Here is a 25,293-nt window from a genome sequence, read left to right as displayed (position 1 = left end):
CTATCACTAGACATACTGCTTGCCAGCAATTGGCAACATGCTTTTGAGGAGAACCACAATATGGGACTCCATAAATTACAGTTGCCTATCCTTAGGCTGCTTGGCACTGGCTCCTCTTTTAGAAGGAAGAGACCACACAAAAGAGGATGTCCCCACCTCTCCTCTCAGGAAACTTAGATAGAAACAGATACATGCATTGTAGAACCTTATTTTACACAAATGGCCACCATAATGTTGGTCCCACCAGAGCCAACTAGGGAAAAAGCTTACAACTGGAAAAGATAATTGAATTATTTTTAAGAAATGGTATAAAAACAAAAACAATACAGCACACTACAGAGATAATGTAACTAAAAAAGGTTTTCAATTCTGCAGTTAATAAATTTTCTGAGCTGCAGAATAAGGTGACATTTCATTATAAGCAATCTAGACTAGTAGTAGTTAAATGTAATGTTTTGTTGTCCAGTTTGTATTATTATTGTATCACTACCACAAAATTGGAATGGAGTTATGCAGCTTATATTCATGCATTATTAAGATATTCAAAGGGTTAAGGTCCCCTAGTGTTCCCTGTTATTCAGACTGGAGCGTGACACTTATTCCATAATCATATTATTCTCACACACGGCTCGGTAAAGATTGTGCAATTACTTGTAATGTGCTTACTCAGTTGATAAGCAAATACAAGAAATCTATTAAAAATAGGCTTAACCCATCATTGCATGTAATAGCTAATTTAGAAGTTTTCAGTAGTTTTAATTTTCTCAAGATTTGGTAAAAGGTAAGAGGAAGAGGTACAGATTACTGCCTTTTTGAAATATAGACAGTATCCCAAAGAGGTATCAGCATGACATTTTTGTGTGCAAAGAAAAAGTAGGCTGGTGCCAAAGGGACTATCTCTGTTGCAGTATTAAAAAGTGTAAAACTTAAAGAAAATAAGGAATTATAACCATCACCTCTATAATAATGCATCACTGCTATTGTAAGACTTTACCTTTCCTCACCTGTGTACTAACGCATTCCGCTCCCTCACCTCTGTAGTAACACCTTTCCCTCTCTCACCTGTGTTGTAAAACATTTGACATTCCCCTCCCTGATCTTTGTAGCAATACAATCCCTACCTAACACCTGTAGTAACACATTACCCTCACTCACACCTGCAGTAACTTATTCCCATCCCTCACCTCTGGAGTAACACATTCCCCTCCCTTACCTCCACAGTAAAACATTGTCCCCGCTTACCCCTTTAGTAATTTATTCCCCTCCCTCACCTCTATAGTAACACATTACCCCCGCTCACCCCTATAGTAACACCATTTCCTCCCTCGCTCGATTTGTAACACATTCAACATTCCCTTCCCTCACTTTTGTAGAAATACAATCCCTCCCTTACACCTGTAGTAAAACATTACCCTCACTCACACCTGTAGTAAATTATTCCCCTACCTCACCTCTGGAGTAACACATTCTCCTCCCTCACCTCTGTAGTAAAACATTACTCCTGCTCACCGCTGTAATAACTTATTTCACTCCCTCACTTCTGTAGTATCACATTACCCCTGCTCACCCCCATAGTAACACATTCCCTTCCCACACTATTCAAATAGGGGAGCCACACCAACTGTCAGTGATGTTTGGCAGCACTTGGAATGACAGTTGGTGTTTGAATATGAACTGAGCCACAGCCATGATGCAGGACATTGCACAGGGGGAGGTAACATTTTAGCCTTATTCACTCCCTTAGGAGTTGAATTTCAAAAAATCCTTTGGTAGTGGGCATCTACGTCATGGAAGGAATATACTTCCAGATTTTCATGTTTTTAGGTCCAGGGATTTTGGCTGGGCATTGATCATTCAGTCAGTCAGTCTGGACATCTGATTTGATATAATAGTTAAACAATGTTAAACACTCAAAATGACCCTGGAGAAGCCCATACCATAATCTTAATAAAATGGACAATGTATGTTAATATAATGTGTCCTTTTAGAGGCTCTCCCAGGAGAATGACTTTGCTCCTGTTGGCCAACTCTCTCTCTTCTGTTCTGATTTGGGCCCTAAAATGAGTAAAAGACAGCAGAATCCAATGCAATGGAATAGGTAGTGTAAAGGTCTACTGCAAAAGGGAAATACATCCATGGTCTAATTTTACTATGTGAATGTTGTCTTGTTTATAGTACAGAAACTGGTAAGGAGAATGTGCTGTCTACATATTCCACTTAAGGTTTGTCTCCTTTGGGACCATCCCAAGTTAAGCAATTGAAGAAAAGTTACTCCACATAAAATCAGGTTGACTAAATCAAGGTAAAATGCAGAATTAGGCCTGTTTGTGGTGTGATGGACCTCTGCTGCTCTGCTTTCTGCTTGACATCACTACCTGGGAACTAATCACCTTAAAATGTTGGAGCAATGCTTACATGTGGAGAATTTGAGGGACCCATTGGATCATGTGACTGCCACAAAACAGTTAATCTGGCCTTTGCCATCTTAATATAATTTTATCAATTATACTGAAAAACTTATATATTTACTCCATATACACGCCAGGACTTGCATGTGTGTATACACAGAAATCATGGCAGTGACTTTGGACCTACTTAGCCCCTGTCACAAGTTATTGAACAAAACCTCAATAAGTGCCAGTCATAGTATACACTTTAGTCTATTGAGATCAATTTGACAATATATGTGATTGGTGCAGTAAAATCTGTATTTTAGTGTCTAGTAATACATGTAATGTTAGCTCTTTTGTATTTTCCCTTTAAATACATTAGCATGAATTATCACAGCATGAGAGCTTATAATAGAAATACATTTTCTTGTTGAGAATCTGATCAGGCTGCTCCTCGTTGTGCTCTTTTTGTTATTACCTAATGGTTTTCTATGAATATATGCCTTTATAGAAGATTGTAGCTAAATGATATTTACTTTATACAGCAATCATTTAGTGGACCCAAGATAAACAATATTACGTATACATGTGATAACAGTATATACAGGAATGGTCATTTATAAAGCTGTAAAATACAGTGGCAGACATGCTGCACAAATCATATTTTGTAGCGTAATGCACCTATTTGTTCAAATGTACATGAATTATCGTATCAAAATAATGGTGCAAAATTTGCATCCTCTGATGGGTGGGAGGTATTTTGCTCTTTACATGTGCACTTTATACCATAGTTGCCAATATTTTATTGGGGTCCTACAGGAGATGCTGGAGGAGGTAGTTGTAGTGGGAGGTGCTGCTGTGTGTTACACAAATTGTGTGATTGTGTCCCTGTCCTTGTTGTACAGGCAGTGTGCAGCAAGGAGCAGTGCCAGATGATGAAATTCACGGCAAATGATCGCATCATGTCCTAGACTGTCCACTTCACCAGGGAAGTAGATGGGATTCAGGAAGTTGGTCTGTACTAGCAGAAGTCTGGGAGAGCAGCCCAGACATTTCAGAAGCATTGAACCATGCTTTATGCTGGACAGCACTTTATAGCTGCATTTATTTATACAGTGTAGTAAACTTCCCAGCATAGCAGATGGCTCCAGAGCCACTTTCTTCTGTAGTGAGGATAACAAGGTGCCAGTCTATACTTTCATTCAAATGCCTATTACAGCAGCCATATTCATTAATGGGTTATGTAAGACATAAATGACTAAGACATCACATATATAAGACTTAAATGACAAATCTTACATACGTCATTTATCATTATGTAAGACATAAATGATGTATGTTAAACAAAAATAATACATTTTAGGAGAATATTAAAGAGCTCAATCATATTAGCTGTGAGTAAGTGCGGCTGTATGCGGTACCTTTGTGGATTTTTGTTTGCAGCCCCATATGGTTGCATACTCAAATCTGCGAGTCTATGGTGAGATCGGGCCATGAGTGGGGCGAGTTGCAGGGCCGTTGCCAGTGTTTCTATGCCATTGCAATGGCAAGTCGCCCCCCTTCGCGGCTAGTTAGATTGACACCAAAATGTTCAAATTAATGAAGGTTTGGTCCATAGTAGGTAGGCTATAACTATGATGCAGTATTTTGTCCTGCTATGCACATTTCCATGTAACCAGCTATTCCATAACAGGATACACAGTGCGTTTTTACAGAGATAGTTTCTAAAAATGGGGCGGAAGTTTGTGTTAATGTGTGCACTCATGGGAGAATTAAGGTAATTTGTGTTTTATATCTGTTCTGTTTATTGGAAAATACATCCTGTTTATAATAATCAAGTAATGGTAATACATGTAAAACATCTGTAAATGATATGTATAAATGGTGGTTTCTGAGGGACTGATTCAGCATGCACTGCTGATCACAAATTCCTAATTATCGGGAATATGTGCAGGACCCCACGCAGTCCGACAGAAGACTGTCAGTGATGAACAATCTGCTACCATTTCTCGGTGGGGATGGCGACAACCTCCGTTTCCCAAAACAGAGACGTGAAGAGGCCAGGAGATTTCCTGGCCTCTTTTGTGCATCTGCGGCGGCCGGCTTGCGTGACCACATGGGTCACTTAGCCGGCCAATAGACATGCAGATGATCCTGCATCCTAGGACGCAGCTCGGATCAGTAATGCATGCTGGAGGCATGACATCTCCTGCTGCATTACCATATTTGTGCTATTGTAGCTGCTAACATGTTATCAGTTGCAACAGCAACGTCGTCCCCTGCTGAATCAGGCCCTGATTTCATTGCTTATAATTATAGTTACCGGTGGGAAAGATCCCAGGGCAATTGTAGGTAGGTATGGTGCCGTAAATCTTGTCATCACAGCATCTAAGCAAGCACTTTCTCTTTCCTAATTTAAAAGGTTGTCCAAATACCTTCAAAATTGTGTAAATCACAGCTGAAACCTTTATTAATTTATTTGAATTTTGGGAAAAGGCCATCATATATGATTAGTATACTTCCTATATTTGCATCATCTGAAGCAGATACTTGGAATATGATTGCATGCTTTGTTTAATTTGTCTGGAATATATGTTGCTGAATATACCACTTTGATTGTCTTATTGAGGCAGATATTTGAATTGAGCGATTTAGTGGTCTGAAAAAAATTGTTCAACAAATCGTAATCATGTATTTCCCCCAGAAGATCATCAAATGGAGTAATGGGATATGAAGATGTTTTAACTTAATAAAGTGAGAAACTTAACATTTCAATTTTGCCTTATTGTATTTTTTTTTTTAAAATTCAGATATTTAATTCCAGTCTATCCATCTGTTGATGAGAACTAAAATGCCCACTATACACAGTGTTTTTTTTTCATAATAGTTTTTTTTAATCTGTTAAATTTCAAGTGAATAGCAGTTTGAACCAAATTAGTGTTAAAAGGTTGCAACTATGTTTTCAAGAAAATCAACCTATGAGTTGGTCCCATAGTTTTGAGAGTCTTTTGTAATTACACAAGTTGAAAGATTTTTTTTTGCGTGATGTTTACTATTTACCCCAAAAAGTTCTGATATGCAAATGCAATTTGAAAAAGTTGATTCTAATATGCACAAGATTGACTGATTATTTCTTATGGTTAAGAATTCTAGTATTTGTTTTAATCAGGCAGACCAATAGTAGTAGTCTGTCATTCTTGAAATTCTAAATTTTGAGATTCTAGAGTGAATGTTTTTCCATATAAAATTGTGGATTGCATTTTGAAAGGAATTGAGGTGTTTTTCTTCTGATGCTATAGGCAGTACGTAAAAGTAAAATCATATTTTTGGCAATAATGTAATTTTACCTCATGTTTGCATCCTACCCAAGAAATATTGTAGTTATTCCAGAATGTGAAAAAAGATTTTAGTTTTGCTTTAAGTATAATTGATCTGGTATAGTGTATAAGGATTTCCTTGGAATATTAATTCAAAGATAATACATTTTACTGCCAAATGAGATTGAATTTATTTTTAAAATGTTTTTTATTTAAAGGAGTTACAGTTATAGGCAATCACTATTTTCAAGCTCATGAAGTTGAAGTCATGAGTCCATAGATAAAGATCTTAGGTGTCTGTGAATTTTTGATAAAGAGGTTAAGGGATTTGTTATGAATATTAATAAGTCAATTCTAAAATGTTTTATGTACAGATTATTTTACCAATTTGCACATCTTGGACTGCTTTATCTTTTCTATTTGTCTCATTGAATACTTTCACTATATTCATTTATCATAGATTTCATAAAAAATGTTGCTTAATGAAAACTAGAATATCTTGAGATAATAACCTTAAATCTAATCTTAAATAAGTTGTTGTCTTTTTGAGAAGGAGGTGTATTTTTTTTTGGGAGGTTATGGTCCCGACATATGTTGGTAATGACAAATAGTTTATCAGCTTTAAACTTGGAGGGGTTAATTCAATTACCTGTGACTCCCCTTGAGGCACGATTAAGTGCAGCAATATGCCACAATTACGATTCCTCCGAACTTGTGAATTTTTGTTCAGAGCTCCACAGGGCTGCATACAGAAATCCACGAGTCCAGGCATGATTGAGCAGTGAGGGGGGTGAGTTGCAGTGCAATTGGTGGAGCTTCCACGTTGTTACAATGGCAACTAGCCCCCCTCGCAACTAATTAAATCAACCCCTATAACTTGTTGTCTTTATTTAGATCTCCTTGCACAATTAACCATTTTGAGATATGGCTTCATAATTAAATTTAGGACACCTACATTTATAACCCGATATTGACAGTGGATTCGTGGAGTAGGGCTGTGTTGAACTTCAGTTCTAACATTTGTTGGCCATAGACCTTCACTAAAGTAATTTGGTGTCCAGTGATGTATCCTACTGATATAGAATTGCCTTTTGTGTTTAATTAATAACCCAACACCATGATGTGTGATACCACTGTTCAACCCAAAATTTAGGAAGGCTGGATGGTGGAACATACATAGGAATATTCATATTTGTGTAAAATGTTTCCTGTAGGAAAATACCTGTTTTCTTGTTGATTTAAACCTTTTGCATTTAGTGTAAAAAATTCATTGTAGTCATAGATAAGTAGTAGTAAGATAAGTTGATGATATAAATAAATATAAATAAAAATACTTAGAGGAAAAATTATAATATGTTTTCCCATGGATAATCTTGCTTTGTATTCATTTATAGATATAACCTATTGAGATTACAGTCTATATCTAAATATATTAAAAGAACGGAAAAAGCAAAAGTAAAAGTTTTCATGAAAATATATTTTATTGTCTCTGTTATAGGTTACTTACAATTGAATAATGCTATTTTACTGTAGACATCTGTAAGATTGGTTGATGATATAAACAAAACCTACAGATGTGTCCTCATACACCTAGGCTCAATACACCATGCGTCACGAGTAAGCTGCCAGGTCCAGTGCAACTCAGCTTGTGCGGATCATTTTGTTTGGCCGAAAATGCATCTTGGTCACAATCGAATGTGACAAACCACCTCAGGAGACTGCAGTGTTTAATTTGATATGTGATACTTGTATATCTGTGTTCATCTAAGTCTGAGTCTAAGGCTGGGTTCACACCTAAAGATTTTATGTCCAACCATCCAACTAGTTGATTGTTTGGAATGAAAATCTGGTAAGGTATGAAAGCCAGCGACAATCAACAATTTGCTCCCAAACGCCGGAAAATGGACAAAAACTGTTGTTTGAACAAATTATTTAGATCAAGAATTTAACAAACTTGTCTGACAACCATTTTCATCTGGCATCTAGGAGCAAACTGCTGATCAGCATTTACTCCCATACGTTACCAGATTTTCATTCCCTCCAATCAACTATTTGGATGGTTGGACAGAAAATCTTTAGGTGTGTACCCAGCCTAAGATGCATTTTGGGGTAAAAAAAAGATTCTCAGCGCAAGCAGAGTCGCAGGGGACTTGGTGCGCTGAGAAAGGCTATTTGGCACGACTGCAGCAATAGTGTATGAGGACACATCTGCAGGTAATGTCTAATTTAACAAAATTATCAAAGTTTCCCCTTGGATCATCTTCTTTTGATAAAATATAAATTAAATATTTTCAGGAAGATATATTAATTACTATTTACTATTGATGAATATCACTGAAATAAAGATATCTTTAAGATATCTCACTGCTCCTATGTTTACCCTGTACCTCGTGGCTGGCTGGGTACTCCTCTTTTGTGGCGCTAGGTCTGTCCTGTGGTGGTAGCCTTTGGACTGGTGGCTTGAGGCCTAACTCCCACTGCACATGCATTTTGGAAATGGAACAGACCATAGCAAATTATTATATAAATTAATGAATATTTTTGTAAAACATTTTATTGTGGGGTTGACCAATGTATTCATTTATTTTAATAGGGTAAGAAATGATAGAGGTTTAATTGTTTTTGAAAACAGCTACTATAAGAAAATTCATATAAATTTATTTTAGGGTTCAAGACTAATATATAAAAAATAAATACAATTAAAAAAACACTTTTTTTCTTAAAAAGTAGACAAAAATAAATTGTTAAAGAAAATTAAAAGGTGGGGGGTATATCCTCACATAATTAATTTTGGTATGCTTGTTGGTAAATAACAAATTATATATATCTATATATATATATATATATATATATATATATACACTCTGTAGATATATGAGATAGATAGATAGTTATAAAAGATAACAAACCATATGAAGGCCATATGATTGTTATTAAGCACTGCTGTAGCTGAGATACCCAGCGTTGCCCGGGTTGAAGACTTCACCCTAAAGTACACCTGCAGCCTCAATTTTTTAACATTGTCCTCACCTATTATGTGGATAACTATGCAAATTAGGAGTAAATCACAGTGCAGGCAGGTGTATTTTCATACAGCTTGGAATGAGGTGTATCAGGAGCAGACTGATTTACACTACAGAAATCAGTATAGCTTCCCAAATCACTTGTGTTTCAGAAATTATTGCAGAACAAGGGGGGTGATTCAGCTAGGGGCAGATATGCTAGTGCTGTAATATGGTAATGCAGCAGGAGGCATTATGCCTCCTGCATGCATTACTAATCCAAGGTGATTCCAAGGACGCAGCAAGCCGGCTGTCGCAGATGAGTAAAAGAGGCCAGGAAATCTCTGTCTGACCACTCCAATTCCCCCCAACAGAGGTGACACATCTCTGTTTTGGGAAACAGAGACTGTTGATGCACGCTCCAAGTCCAGAAATTGCAGCAGACTGTCAATCACTGACAGTCTCCTGCCGTACTGCATGTGGGATCTCAGACCCAAACTGCACTTGCTCAGCACGGGTCAGGCGCATGCACAGATTCCTGATAATCGGGAATCTGCGTGATCCCTGTCACTGCGTCCGCAGCTGAATAATCCCTTAAAATCAGGGCTGCCATCGGGGAAAATGTTGGGGTTAGAGTCCTATTCCCGGACAGAAGGGGGCCTTCCCGCAGTTGCACTGTGTGGCTGTGCATGATCAATCTCCCCTGATGTTTGTAATCTCCTTATGCTAAGATTTGCCAGGATCAAAGATTGTGGATTGATTATGATATCTGCCACAGTCTGAATGTATTGAGTGGAATGTATCGAGTGCTGAGCTGCTGATGAGCCTGCTAGAGTGTGACAGTGTGTGTATGAAGCCAGCCCATCAGCTCCAGAACCTGTGTAATTTACAAGTGTCTCGGTTTTACAGGATTGTGTGACAGTTTGTGGCCCTGACGAAGTTCAAACCTAGTCCTGGTCAAACTACATCACCATGCCAAATTTGGGGGAACTAGGTACAAAGCTCTGGCCATCCAGAAAAGATAATCAGACAGGCACACACAAACTTTCTCGTTTATTATATATTTAAAATCATAACTTCCATCACACTCTCTGATTATTATCAAGTCGTAGAACAATATCATTTGGTTCATATTAAGGGAACATTTTTAGTGGCTGTTCTATATTAGGTCTATTTTACAACCAAAAAATCTACAATATATAATATCATTGTTAGATAAACTTCTAACAATATCTATATCATATTTATAATTTACCATGCTAACTTGGTTCATAAATCTGCCTGTATGCATTATCATCATTTTTTGAATATAAAGATTAGTATGTTTGTAACAGAAGTACATTTGCCAATGCTAGATGTCTATATTTTATTATACTAAAAACTAATTTTGTTTCCATAGGGTCGTATCTGCAGGAAAGCTGGGAAATCTAAAAAGGCCTTTAGCCGCAAGGAGGCTGAAGCAACATTTAAGAGTTTGGTGAAGACCCATGAGAAGTATGGCTGGGTAACCCCGCCAGTATCTGATGGCTGACACATAACACCTTGCTGAAAGAGACTTCTAGGAAGGGGGAAGGAAAAAATCTCACCAAGAAAAAGAATAAATATATGAATATATTTAAGAAAAAAAGATCACTATGCCATCTTCTCAGTGCTGTACACCATCCATCCGTCCTTTTCTACTTCAGCTTCAGTTTAAGAATGTGATTGACAGGAAGACTTAATTTATTTATGTTCAAAAGTGTTTACATTGAAAGACATGGAAAGAGAACAGTGCGTGGCACAGAATGTCATGTTACAATCATGTTTCCAGACTGATGAGCCATCATCTTCAGGTCACCGTAGAACGGAGATTGAGATTGCTTCATTGTCATTCTAGACGCATGATTTCTCGGCTTCTTTCCATGACAGCAGCGCCAAAAAGCAGCAGTAGAAATTCTATCTGCGGCTGCTCAGTTTATGTAAGTGTAAATGAAGCCGTTAATATTTAATAGGCAAGCAGTGCATTGCAGGTACATGTTTGTGTGCTGTTTATCTTTGTCTCTTTTCCTGGCAGGTCAACACAACATTGAAGATTTGTCTTTATGTGGAGCTGTGGTCCTATGTGACTCAAACTTTAGACCTCATTTGTGTTCGCTGTGATCTGTGTTGGATAACTGACGAAATATAACAGTGGAAAAAATAATAAAAAGTTAAAGTGTGGAACTATTGTAAAATAAAAATCACTTAAAAAATGTTTAAAGTCTTATTCTAAGCGTGTGGTATAATGTGGACGGCTATTAATGAACCTTAGGAGAACTGCTAATTTTATAATGCACTTTTTAACGGTTTCTTTGTGTGCTAAAATTGTCACATTAATATACCTGATAAATACACCATTGCAGGGATCAAAAGCAAATATTTATCTTGCCTGATTATGAAAACTATTGACATAAGTTGTATGTTTGTTTCTTGTATAGGTCACCATGTGTTTGCAGATGTGCACTTGTGCTGAATGCAACAAGCCTCTATTATTATAAGTATGGCTTTTTGCTGATGTTAAAGGTCCTTTTCATTTCCAGGTCAAGTTATCCAATTACAAGAATAATGTGCAGTTTTCTGGAGTACTTCACTTGTCTATTATAATACTGTTGAACAAGAAAAGTGTCACTTACTAAATTAACTTATAGACAAACTATAAAACAAAATGTAGGACATACAGAAATGTGCTTATGTATAGACTACAGATATATTTTAATAAATAGCAGTTATAGGGAAAGTATATACAATTTTTAGCTTTTATTGTTTCATATCATACATATTCTGAATTCCTTCTTGGGGTATAGAGAACAACATTCTAATACCACAAATAGTACTGCCAAATTTGATAATTTCCATTTTTTTAAAGGTAATGGGGTAAATCTACCAAATGGAGTGTTTGGCTTCAACCTTCCTCTCATCATTGATGATTTTCATCTGCAATCCAACCGATATGCTACTCAGCCGTTTAGAGGGTTTTTTTTAAGCCCAACGACATTGCACAAGGCATCTCAAATGGACAAGCTGCCCATGAATAATAGAATCCACCAGTGATTTACAGGAAAGCGCCATTTCAAGGTGCAAGAACCCACCTCACCAGTATTAAATTAAAATTTGTTTCAAGGCAAGGAATAATGTCCCCAAAGACTAGATGATCAGCCAGTCAGGAACACACTCTCATCTCTGACAGAACAGAATATTACTTTACTGGTGGCATTATATTTATTATATATATATATATATATATATATATATATATATATATATATATCATGGGTAATATATTTATTAATAATATCAAGGGAACAATATACGTATATATGTATTTAAAATATTATGGTGCAAAATTTGTATTCCAAATTTATTAGTAGGCAATATACAATGAGTTTTTGACAATCTTGCTTGGGGGGAGGGATTACTTTATGGTGATTTTATTTTTTTATACATGTTGTGCAGGTAAGATTGTTAAAACTGACAGCTGCTTGAGCAATCTGGTCTGTCAGAACCAGTTCGTTTGTTGTGTTTGTGTTTGGCATTTTTACACCGGTTTTGGAAAGTGCCACATGATAAATTTGGTGCCTCAGATCTTTACTACTAAAAAGTCAGGATGGCGGCTAATTGTAACTTTCATATTTCCAGTGGTTTTGCCCTTAGTAAAACTGGCAGAAAAAAAAGATAAAAAATTTGTGGTTGATTACTCTGGATACTTGAAGCTTTCACACAGTACTTGTTAAAGTGCTACTTCATTAATACCTTCAATAAGTCATTCATACCTTATGCTGGCCATACACGCTGCAATTATCGGGACGATCCGCCCAATATCGGCGGATCGCCGCGATAATTGTAGCGTGGGGGGGCGACCGAGGGTTAAATATTGCTCGGTCGGGCATGCTGGATTGTCCAGCATGCCCGTCCGATGCGATATTTACCCGGTAACTGTCGGCCGCATCGGGCAGTGTATGCCCAGCGCGGCCGACAGACAGACATTTCCTGTGTTCCTTCCTACGGAATGAACAGGGAAATGTCTCCGTCCCCGGGGGCGGAGCGCAGATGTCGGGCTATACACTGTGAGATTTCTCTCACAGTGTATGCCGCGGACATCTGCGGCTGGCAGCCGGCCAGATAAAATGTCTGTCGTTCTGACAGACATTTTATCTTGCCGTATATGCCCAGCATTAGAATACACACCAGAATATACACAAACAGACTGATAGAACTTAAGTGATCCTAACATAGCTTGATATTAAAAGTATTGATAATTCCATTCAAAATTATTCATCTCTGAATCTTTCTTGCATGTATTCCATCATTCAGGCCTCTGGCAAATGCCCCAAGGTCTATATGTTGCCTTTTTGAAAAAAGATTAGATCAGCAGCATTGAGGATAGACCAGAAAATATCTGTTACACTCACCTTCTACTGATTTTTTTGAGACAGGTAAAGTGTTGTATAGTGACTGCAAAATGCTTTAGGGAGTAAGCTGGAGCGAGGGAAATAGTGCATAATGCATTACAATCCTACTGATTATCCTAGTCGTTGATAGCCCTATTTATTACAATCCGCATTACAAATGCAGATTGTAGTGTGATAGTTTCACCTAAATTTGCTTTGTGAATTTTGGAAATATCATGAGAATGTGTTAACATTCTCAAGCAGGGACAGAGCTTGCGATAAAGTTCTGTCCCTGTGAATCCCCACTGCGCACTGTTTACTGTATATTTTGCAAAAAAAAATAAATTGAGAGTGCCTCCGCGCATGCGCTGATGCTGGCTAGCTCCAATTCCCCCCCCCGTGCACGCACGCGTGTGCGATCACAATTCCACCTTAGTAAATGATAAAATTTCAAGCAGATGGCAGTTCCCAATACAATTATGGTTAATGCAATCAGCTTGCTAAAGAAATGTAAATTAAGGGGCTTGGACTAGTTTTTCACTAAAACTACTCCAATTGCCCTTTAATACATTTCAGTGAAACTAAAATAATGTGAAAATTATGAGAAAACACCATTTTACACGTTATTTTAGTAAAAAAAAGTGTATAATAAATAGAGCCCAGAATCCCATATAAGTAAGCTAGGGGTGTGCACCGGCCACTTTTCGTGTTTTGGTTTTGGATCTGGATCTTTCTTCGTGTTTTGGATCTGGATTGGTTTTGCCAAAACCACCCTTCCGTGTTTTGGGTTCTGTGTTTTGTGTTTTGGATCTGTATTTTTTTTTTAAAAAGCATAAAAACAGCTAAAATCACAGAATGTGTTGGTTTTTCTGCTCCTATGCTATTATTAACCCCAATAACCTTAATTTCCAGTCTATTCTGAACACCTCACACCTCACAATAGTGTTTTTATGTCCAAAAGGTTGCACCGAGGTAGCTGGATGACTATGCTAAGCGACACGAGTGGGCGGCACAAACACGTGACCCATCTAGGAGTGATACTGCAGTGGCAGACAGGATGGCAGTTTGAAAAACTAGGCCCCAAACTGTACATAATGCAAAGAAAAAAAAGAGGTGCAAGATGGAATTGTCCTTGGGCCTTCCCACCCACCCTTATGTTGTATAAACAGGACATGCACACTTTAACAAAGCAATCATTTCAGCGCCAGGGTCTGCCACACAACTGTGGCTGAAATGATTGGTTCGTTTGGGCCCCCACAAAACAAGCTGGCAATTAATCTGTCCCTGCACAAACTGGCTCTACGGAGGCAAGATGTCGTCCTCATCCACCGATTCCTCACCCTCTTCAGTGTTGTGTACATCCTCATCCTCACAGAGTATTAACTCGTCCCCACTGGAATCCACCACCAAAGGTCCCTCTGTACATTCTGGAGGCTGGTCTGGAAGAGTTGATAATTCATTTTTATGAACATCATCTTCACATTTTGTGGAAGCAACCTCCTACGCCTTTCGCTGACAAGGTTCCCGGCTGCACTAAACACTCTTTCGGAGTACACACTGGAGGGGGGGCAACTCAGGTAAAATAGAGCCAGTTTGTACAGGGGCCTCCAAATTGCCTTTTTTTCCTGCCAGTACAGGTATGGACTGTCTGACATGCCTACTTGGATGCTGTCACTGATGTAATCATCCACCATTCTGTCAATGGTGACAGTATCATATGCAGTGACAGTAGACATGTCAGAAATTGTTGCCAGGTCCTTCAGTCCGGACCAGATGTCCAAACTTGGTCCTGCCTGCCCTGCATCACCACCAGCGGGTTGCTTAGGATAGCTAAGTTTTTTCCTGGCAGCCCCAGTTGCGGGAGAAAATGAAGAAAGAGCTGTTGACGTGTCACGTTCCGCTTCAGCTGACAGTGTGTTCACCAGCAGGTCTTTGCACCTCTGCAGGTGTTCACCAGCAGGTCTTTGCACCTCTGCAGGCTTGTGTCGCCGGAAAGAGAGACACCACATAGGCTTTAAACCTAGGATCGAGCACGGTGGCCAAAATGTAGTGGCCTGATTTCAACAGATTGACCACCCTGCAATCCTGGCAAACCGAATGAAGGGCTTCATCCACAAGTCCCACATACCAAGCGGAATCGCTCCGTCTTAGCTCCTCCTTCACTTTCTCCAGCTGCTTCTGCAAAAGCCTGATGAGGGGAATGACCTGACTCAAGCTGGCAGTGTCTGAACTGACTTCACGTGTGGCAAGTTCGAAGGGCTGGAGAACCTTGCACAACACGGAAATCATTCTCCACTGCGCTTGAGTCAGGTGCATACCCCCTCCTTTGCCTATGTCATAGGTGGATGTATAGGCTTGAATGGCCTTTTGCTGCTCCTCCATCCTCTGAAGCATATAGAGGGTTGAGTTTCACCGCGTCACAACCTCTTGCTTCAGGTGATGGCGGGGCAGGTTCAAGAGTGTTTGCTGGCGCTCCAGTCTTCGGCACGCAGTCGCTGAATGGCGAAAGTGGCCAGAAATTTTTCGGGCCACCCAAAGCGTCTCCTGCACGCCCCTGTCGATTTTCAGAAACTTCTGCACCACCAAGTTTATTGTGTGAGCAAAACATTGGACGTGCTGGAAATTGCCCAGATGTAATGCCCGCACAATATTGGTGGCGTCAGATATCACAAATCCCCAGGAGAGTCTAAGTGGGGTAAGCCACTGGGCGATGATTTCCCTCAGTTTCTCTAAGAGGTTGTCGGCGGTGTGCCTCTTACTGAAACTGGTGATACACAGCGTAGCCTGCCTTGGAACGAGCTGGCGTTTCTGAGATGCTGCTACTGGTGACGCTGCTGCTGTTGCTGCGTAAGGTGATACATCTACCCAGTGGGCTGTCACAGTCATATAGTCCTTAGTCTGCCCTATTCCACTTGTCCACATGTCCATGGTTAAGTGGACATTGGGTACAACGGCATTTTTCAGGACACTGAGGACACTTTTTCTGACGTTTCTGTACAGTCTCGGTATCGCCTGCCTAGTGAAGTGGAATCTAGACGGGATTTGGAACCGGGGACACTCTACCTCCATCAATTGTCTAAATCCCACTGCACTAATGGCGGATACCGGACGCACGTCTAACACCAACATAGCAGTCAAGGCCTCAGTTATACGTTTTGCTTCAGGATGACTGCTGTCGTACTTCATCCTCCTCGCTAATGACTGTTGGAGGGTCAATTGTTTAGTAAAAGTAGTGGTGTTCCTACTTCCTCTCTGGGATGATGAACGACTCCCAGCAGCAGCAACAGCAGCAGCTGCAGCAGTAGGCGTAGCAATGCAGGATCTTCCGGAGGAATCCCGGATAGGAGAGTCAGTCATGCCAGTGACATGGCCTGCAGGACTACTTGCGATCCTGACTAAGGAGGAAATTGACGAGGAGGGAGTTGACGGTGTGGTTTGCAGGCGCTTGGATACAACAGGACAACGGGATTTAGGTGTCCCTGGACTGCTCACGGTCTTAGCCAAAGTTTCTGAACTTGACAGTAACTTTTTATGAAAGCGCTGCAGGTGCCGTATAAGGGAGGATGTTCCTAGGTGGTTAACGTCCCTACCCCTACTTATTCCACCTTTACATATGGTACATATGGCAAGACAGTTGTCCGGATTTGGATAGAAATATTGCCAGACCAAAGAGGTGGAATGTTTGGTCTTCTGCCCAGGCATGACCGTGATGGGCTTTTTCATCCCACGGACAACAACTGTCTCCCCCAGAGCCTGATTTAAACAAACCACATCACCATCAGAATCCTCCTCGCCAACTTCCTCCTCAGCGCCAGCTACACCAGTGCTTCAACAGTGACATCTTCAATTTGCATATCAGCAAGTGGACTGTGGGTGCTCCTTTCAGCACTTGCAGGGGGCGTGCAAATGGTGGAAAGAGCCACCTCTTCCCGTCCAGTGCTGGGAAGGTCAGGCATCGCAACCGCCACCACACTTGGACTCTCCTTGGGGATTTGTGATATCTTCTTAGAATGCACAGTTCTTCGCTGTGCTTTTGCCAGCTTAACTCGTTTGATTTTTTTAGTGGGAGGAGGGCTTCCATGGTCATGTGAAGCTGAACCACTAGTCGTGAACATAGGGAAAGACCTTAGCCATTCCTTGCCACTCCGTGTCGTAAATGGCATATTGGCAAGTTTACGTTTCTCTTCAGATGATTTAAATATTTTTTTCAAGGTCATTTTCCTGAACTTTGTCATTTGGGATTGTATGTGCCCTCTACTATGACATTGGGCATCGGCCTTGGCAGACTACGTTGATGGCATGTTATCGTCTATGTCATGACTAGTGGCAGCAGCTTCAGCACTAGGAGGAAGTGGTTCTTGATCTTTCCCTATTTTATTTTTATCGGAGAAAGTTTGGTCCTCCATTTATGTTATATTGATATATACGTGCGGCTAAGGCGCACACAAACACAGAAAATAATTTTTTATTTTTGTTGGAGACTAGTGCACTTTGTGGGTTACACCACCCTTTAAGAAATGAGCCAGCTGGCCCTTTACTTATGGGACACAGGCGCACGCTTGGCGCTGCTCCTTTGTTGATGCACGTGCAGCCACAGTGCACACAATTCACAAACACAGAAATTATTTTTTTATTTTGTTTTTGAGTGTACTTTGGGGTTTACAGCACCATTTAACGGACAAGCCAGCCGGGCCTTTACTTATGACACAGGCGCACGCTTGGCACTACTTTGTTGAAGCACGTGCGGCTACTGCGCACACAATTCACAAACAAAAAAAATGATTTTTTTTTATTTTGTTTGGAGTGCCCTTTGGGGGTTACAGCACCCTTTAGCGGTCAATCCAGCCAGCCCTTTAATTATGGGACACAGGCGCACGCTTGGCACTACTTTGTTGATGCACGTGCGGCTACTGCGCACACAATTCACAAACACAAAAAATATTTTTTTATTTTGTTTGGAGTGTACTTTGGGGGTTACAGCACCCTTTAACGGACAAGCCAGCCGGCCCTTTACTTATGACACAGGCGCACGCTTGGCACTACTTTGTTGATGCACGTGCGGCTACTGCGCACACAATTCACAAACAAAAAAATATATTTTTTTATTTTGTTTGGAGTGCCCTTTGGGGGTTACAGCACCCTTTAACGGACAAGCCAGTCGGCCTTTTACTTATGGGACACAGGCGCACGCTTGGCACTACTTTGTTGATGCACGTGCGGCTACTGCGCACACAATTCACAAACACAGAAAATATTTTTTTATTTTGTTTGGAGTGTACTTTGGGGGTTACAGCACCCTTTAACGGACAAGCCAGCCTGCCCTTTACTTATGACACAGGCGCACGCTTGGCACTACTTTGTTGATGCACGTGCGGCTACTGCGCACACAATTCACAAACACAGAAAATATTTTTTTATTTTGTTTGGAGTGTACTTTGGGGGTTACAGCACCCTTTAGCGGTCAATCCAGCCGGCCCTTTATTTATGGGACACAGGCGCACGCTTGGCACTGCTCCTTTGTTGATGCACGTGCAGCCACAGTGCGCACAATTCACAAACACAGAAAAAAAAATTTTTTTTGTAGCACTTGGGGGGAGCACCCCTGATGGACAGAGCACCCCCTGGACAACACTACAGCACCCCTTTAGGACTGAGACACTGCACAGGACTTTGGAGTGGACAACTGACTGCACAACACAGTCCAGCCAGCCCCTATGGACTTTGAAGTAGTGGACACAGCCCCTATGGACAACAGCAGCACAGCGCAGCACAACACTACACTGCACTACAACACTACACTACACAGGCCAGCCAGCCCTAACTCCCACCCTCCCTCTTCACTGTCCACAGCCGAGTGAGAAAATGGCGCCGACGGGGGTACCTTATATAGGATCCAAAACGCGCAGGACCTGGAAGGCGGGATGATGACGTTTTGCCTCGATTTCAGATCCGAGTCAGGCGGGAAAAGTCGAGCCTGACTCGGATCGGCCTCGGATCGGGGGGGCTCGGGGGGGGGGTTCGGATTTCAGAAATCCGAACCCGCTCACCCCTAAAGTAAGCAGTATATGGGGATCATGTAAGACTATTCCACTCAAAAGCAGAATTTGTTTGGAATTTTCTTTTAAAGCTTATTGAAACAAATGCAAAAATAATTCCATATTTCTGGTTGTTTTTAGTGCCTTTCCTACAACCTTTCCCTCTACTGGTAACATGTGAGCAATGCAGTCCATAGGCTACAACATCTAACTTAGCTGTCATGGCCAAGTTTGGTATATTTGCCAATTAAGCTGCTTTTGCAGTGGGAAATGGAGAAACAAATCATTTTACATCAAGGGATTCTTACCTTATATGGGAAAATGGCTGTTTTCAGGGTTTCCCCCCCCCCAAAAAAAACAAACAAACTGGTAAATATACCCCTAAATATTCTGCAAAACAAAAAAGTACAAAGTGCAACCCACTAGTTTTAGGAGAAAAGGACAAGACACCATAGTTAGTTAAAAAAAATGCATGTACAAGATACAATTTTGATCTTCTCATTCTCAAAACTGCGTAGATCCTTGCCACCTTGGATTTTGCAGAACATCAAAAGTGGTTCCTTGGTGTGTGATGCACTACATGTATATGTACCTGGGAAGATTGGAACTGGTGTACAGGATATACACACTCATTTCTAGTATTACTAGACAACAAAAATATGGCATATCCAAATAAGTAGACCATGACCTGGTTAAACGTATTTTATAAAACTGGCAAAATGGTTAGCATAAAGCAACACTGCACACTATCCAAAATTGTGTTTTTAAACTCTTGTGACATGAACAACCTAATGTATACAATGATTGGACCTCATGCACCATTGTGCATGAGCATGTACTCTATCAATGTCAGTCATTCTAATATGATGTTGTTCTGAATCTGCTGTATAGATACATCTACCATATGCTATGATGGTACTCTCTATTCTAATAGTAGCAGGCCAATAAAAAAATGTTTTAATATTATAGTACAAATTATCAATATAAACAACGTGGATATAATTGCCAAAACATGACAAATAAAGCTGTGCACAATATTTTATATTGTCCATTAATTTAAAGTTCAATAATATCACAATCCAAGTAATTTAAATTAAGTTAATGAAAGTTATATGATAGATATGAAATGTATTTTCATTTAACAAAAGTTGTTCCTAAAGTTCTATGTTTGGTTTATGGTCCAGACCTATTAATGTTAAGACTGCAATGTACCATTTTTTATCAACCCTCTAGGCTTACATATATAGTTCCCGATCCTCTTCTCTCCATTCGGAATGATGTGCACCTCGGACCTAACATGCACAGAGCATGAAATGGGAGTCCATGTTAGGTTTGATGTGCACCGTATCTGCAATTAGGTCATCTCGTAAACATGCGTGATTACGAGATTTAGAGCAGGGTCCGATTTTATGATAATAGATATATCATATTTTAATATTTCTAGAATATAATTGCATTATTGGAGAGTTATATTAAAGATACTACACAGATAATGCAAACATTGAACAAGGTTAAATAATGTAAAAGCATTGTTTTTATTATGTGTGATATCATTGTATACATCTATCTCCATTTAACTGTAATAGTCATGGGATAGATGCCTAGTATCATGCAGAACGCAGCAAATTGCAGCAACTTGATGTGTTCCACAAGGGGGCGGAAGAATTCTGGAGAGCCGTTGACCCATGCCGTTAGGATAGCTTCCCACAACTCCCTGATATTTGTAGATATTGGTTCGTCAGTGTGAATGGACCTTTGCACTACATCCCATAATTGCTTGATTGGGTTCATGTCTGGCAAACATAGTGGCCACACCATTCGTGTGAACTCTCCAGAATTTTGTGTCTACCTTGGGGCCGATGACAAGGTACATTACCCTGCTGGAATATTCCATCATTGTGGGGGTACATGAAGCCCATGAAGGGTTACAAATGGTCATCAAGCAATGCAATGTAGAAGTTAACAGTCAATGATGTGCTCTGGCGGACCAGTGGACCCAATGTTTGCCAGGTGAACACACCCCACATCACTAAGGAACCACCACCAGCCTGCACTGTGCCTTGTTGAAAATTGGGGTCCATGGGGTCTGCACCACACCTGAACCCTATCATCAGCCCGAAACAACTAAAACTGTGACTCATTGGACCACCCCAGTTGCCAGGTCTCCAGAGTACAATTAGTGACATCACTGCATCTTGTGTCGTAGTGTTAACAGAACTCTGGTGGGTCTTCTGCTCCCATATTCCATAGAAGCTAAAGAACACTGAACTGACCTGCTGGATATACGTCTGGTACCTCCTTCATTGAATGTGGATGTGATTTGAGCCAGTGTTGCTTGTCTGTTACAATGGACAATCCTTGCCAGACACTGCTGGTCACAATCATTGAGCACCTGTTGTCCAACAGTGTGCTGTCCACAGTGGGTTGTAATGCCTTCCATGAGGTATTCCCGGTACACATGTGACACCGTAAATCGAGGAATGTTGAATGTCCACACAACTTCGAAAATTGAATGTCCCATCCATCGGGCACCCACTATCATGCTCCATTCAAACTCTGATAATTGACTTCTCTTTGCCATGAGCAGCCTAGCCGGTGTTCAAACTGACTCATGAAATGTCAGAATACAACTGATGCAAGTCTGGGCATTTCCAAGATGTGACAGTAAGGCGAAGCCACCTACCATTACCTTTACATACTGCTATCCCATGAATTTTTACATTTCAGAGTATACCTTTTTACAGAAATGCAGTTTTTATTACATTCAGTGTTTTTCATATTCAAAATATTGTTTTAATCATAAATTCTATCATCAGAAGTTTAGTAGTGTGATTGGCAAGATGTTATACTAAGCTACCTTTATTTAACTTGAATATTTATGGTTTTCTTGGATGTTGGGTCCAACTTGCATTCTTTAGTATTGATAGTATTTGATCATCATTTGCTGTGGGGATTAGCTGAGAGCTCATCAGTTCGTTACAAATCTTATGAATTCCCTGAATTTTAATTTCACCACTATGTTTAACACAGAGAATATATTTTTACCTCCTTATATGTGGTCACAGGCAAGGTTATGGATTGGTAGATCTACAGTAAAAAGGTAGACAATGTCTTGATAGATACCATATGTTAGACAGGCAATAGGTCAACAGGGACAAAATGCTAACAAACTAAAGGACGACAAGTAAGAATGTCGACATGTATAAATGATTGAACAGAGTCAAAAGGCTGATGTGCATATGGTCGACATAAAAATCGTCAACACATGGTTTATTTTTTCTAACCCTAATCTTCACCCTAACCCTTCCCTTGGTGCCTAACCCTCCCTCCTGGTGCCTAACTCTAACCATCAGGGTAGGTGCCTAACCCTAACCCTCTGGTAAGTGCCTAACCCTAAACCTAACCCTAGAAAAAAACAAATCAAGTGTCGACGATTTTTCATGTCGACCTTTTGAGCCTGTCGGCCCTTTGTACCTGTTGACCTTGTTACATGTTGTCCTTTAGTGTGTCGAGCTTTTGTCCCTATCGAACTATTGCCTGTCTAACATCTGGTGTCTATCAAGACATTGTCTACCTTTTTACTGTAGATCTATCGACCAGATACCCACAGGCAACATATAAGGAAATGACATGTAGAAAATAGGATTGGCAGCATCTTGCAATGTTACTAACCAGTGGCGGATTTTACTTAGAAGCTGCAGAGATCCATCTGACTCCATTTGAATCTTTTACACCAAACATATGGATAATACAAATGCATGCTGATGATAATATTGGCTACTTACACCAGTGATGGAGCGATACGGTTACATAGATGTAGCCAACTCTGAATGCAGGTGGAATTCTGCAATTAATTCCTAACATGGAAAAGCTGTAACAATTGCGGCCACTTTACATGCAACTCTGGATCAGCCCCTTATAGTTTCCTGGTTACTGTAGAGTGGCACTGCTCAGGGCCGGATTTACCGCCAGGCAACCTAGGCGACCACTTAGGGCCCAGCGTGTCCCATGGGGCCCGCGGACGGGTCCCCCGAAATCCAGCCCTGATCATCTGGCAGACTCTGCGACGGACATATCGGCGGTGCCGGTGCATTGCACCGCTGCCCGCCGTTCCCATATCAATGGGGCCCACACAGCAGCGTTGATGGCAGTGCTAACAGCATTGTATCGGCCACAACAAAGAAGGAGAAGGTGTCCGGCCTGCCTCCTCTCCACCCCTACAGTCTCGTCTCCCCTTACCTCATCCTCTGAGACTGTCACGAGGGGTCCGACGTCACAATGTAGTGACCGTCCCCGGCGTAGAAGAGAGGAGAGCTACAGCTAGGAGTAAGATAACAAGTCAGGGAGCATGGCAGGTTCGAATCTCCTCAGTCACTCTTCGGGCACCTGCTGTGTTGCAGAGAAGGAGGTCAGTTCACAGTCAGTTCTTTCTTTTTTTTTTTTTTCACTCTCTCTCCCTCTCTCCTTCTAACCCTCTTCCCGTCACACTTTCTCTATCCCCATCTCCCACTCCCTGTCATCCTCTGCCTCTCTGTTACCCTCTCCCTTTCACCCAATCTCTGTCACCCTCTTTGTCTCCATTACCCTCTCCCTGTCAACCACTGCTTCTCCCTATCAACCCCTGCTTGTCACCCTCTCCCCGTCACCCTCTGCCTCTCCCTGTCACCCTCTCCCCGTCACCCACTGCCCTTCACTCTCTGCCTCTCTTTGACACCCTGTCCCTTTTATTCACTCGCCGTCATCCTCTCCCTGTCACCCACTGCTTCTCAATATCACCCTCTGCTTATCACCCTTTCCCCGTCACCCCCTGCCTCTCTGTTACAATCCCCCTCACCCCATCACCTTCTGTCTCCCCCACCATGGGGTATATTGTGAAATATATATATATATATATATATATATTAGCCTTCATTTATATGGCACCACAAGGTTTCTGCAGAGCCTAACAAAGTACATGAATTGTTTGAGGGAGGGTGGGCCCTAAACCTGTACCTTGCCTAGGACTCCATGATGTCTAAATCCGGCACTGGCACTGCTGGTCTCTTCCCTAGTCCTGTGCTCTTAACACTTCTGCTTGGAAAAACAGTACACATTTGTAATAGTTATTAGCCAACTGAAAGTCAAGAGCAGACAGAAATGGGAGAGGATAATGGCTGTCTTATAGGACCCAAAATATAACATATGGGCTTACTGATACTCAAAGGGGCAATGGGTTTTACAATTTTCCATGTTAGTACTGTTTCAGCACTTGTTTTTTCTAGTTACTGTTAGTTTTTGGGTATGAAATCTCTGACTGATCCCCAGAGCTCTATATACTTCTCTAGTTACATGTCCTGTGAATTATGGGTTTCAGTTAATTAATAAATAAAGACATTCCCAATCCTGGAATATTTTTTTTCAACATAATTGTAGCATCAACCCCTGCACATGGAAAAGCTTCAGTCCATGGTCAATACATCAAAATAGAATATCACCAATGCATCAGTCGGAGCTAATTTTGCAAAGTTTTTCACAATTAATAATTCTTCAGTGGTTTGGTTCTCTTGATGATCTTCACAACAAGGGGTCTATGTACTAAGCCTTGAAGACAGAGAAAGTGGACAGAGATAAAGCACCAACCAATACAGGATTGAATTGGACTCTTACAAGATGAAATGGTCTACTATATATATAAGTAGACAATAGCGCAGTAATATCAAAGTACACCAGGCGTCCTTAGGTTACCTAATTCACCGGTGGGTTATGAGTCCAACAGCGTCCTGATTGTCCCTCCTCACCAATGCATTTCGATACTGGATGTATCCTCTTCAAACCTTGAGGAAGATTTTGGATTGCGATCAAATCAAACCTCAAATTCTAATAAAAATAATTTATTGTGCAAACCTTAGCTGACCAATTTTAATACAGTGTATTTTTCCTCACAATATTTAAAATGTACAATGTTGTATTAAGAATTTAGAATATAACATTAATGCAAGTTTTTATTTAACTACAATTAGAAGAATGTGGTGTTTGTTCTTAGGAACACATCTTACTAAGGTGACCTACCTTTACTTTTGCTTTTGTGAATAAATCTGCTAATTTGGCCCATTACGTTTTATAATGACATTATTTATTCTTTAATTATTACCACTCACCTGACT

General features: G+C 40.5%; 1 protein-coding gene across 1 annotated transcript in view; it reads left to right on the top strand.

Moving 5' to 3' along the window:
• UBE2QL1 (ubiquitin conjugating enzyme E2 QL1) overlaps positions 1 to 10,942 on the top strand; it is a 61,756-nt gene extending 50,814 nt beyond the window's left edge. The window contains exon 2 of the mRNA XM_088476337.1: positions 10,109 to 10,942. Coding sequence (XP_088332463.1) covers positions 10,109 to 10,240 — 132 coding nt within the window. The 3' untranslated portion in view covers positions 10,241 to 10,942. The remainder of the gene's footprint in view (positions 1 to 10,108) is intronic.
• The last annotated feature ends 14,351 nt before the right edge of the window (positions 10,943 to 25,293 follow it).

Source organism: Taudactylus pleione, unplaced genomic scaffold (genome assembly GCF_031769625.1).
Source record: "Taudactylus pleione unplaced genomic scaffold, aTauple2 ptg000186l, whole genome shotgun sequence".
NCBI lineage: Eukaryota > Metazoa > Chordata > Amphibia > Anura > Myobatrachidae > Taudactylus > Taudactylus pleione.
The sequence above is the reverse complement of the archived record's forward strand: the minus strand, read 5'-3'. Positions and strand labels throughout refer to the sequence as shown.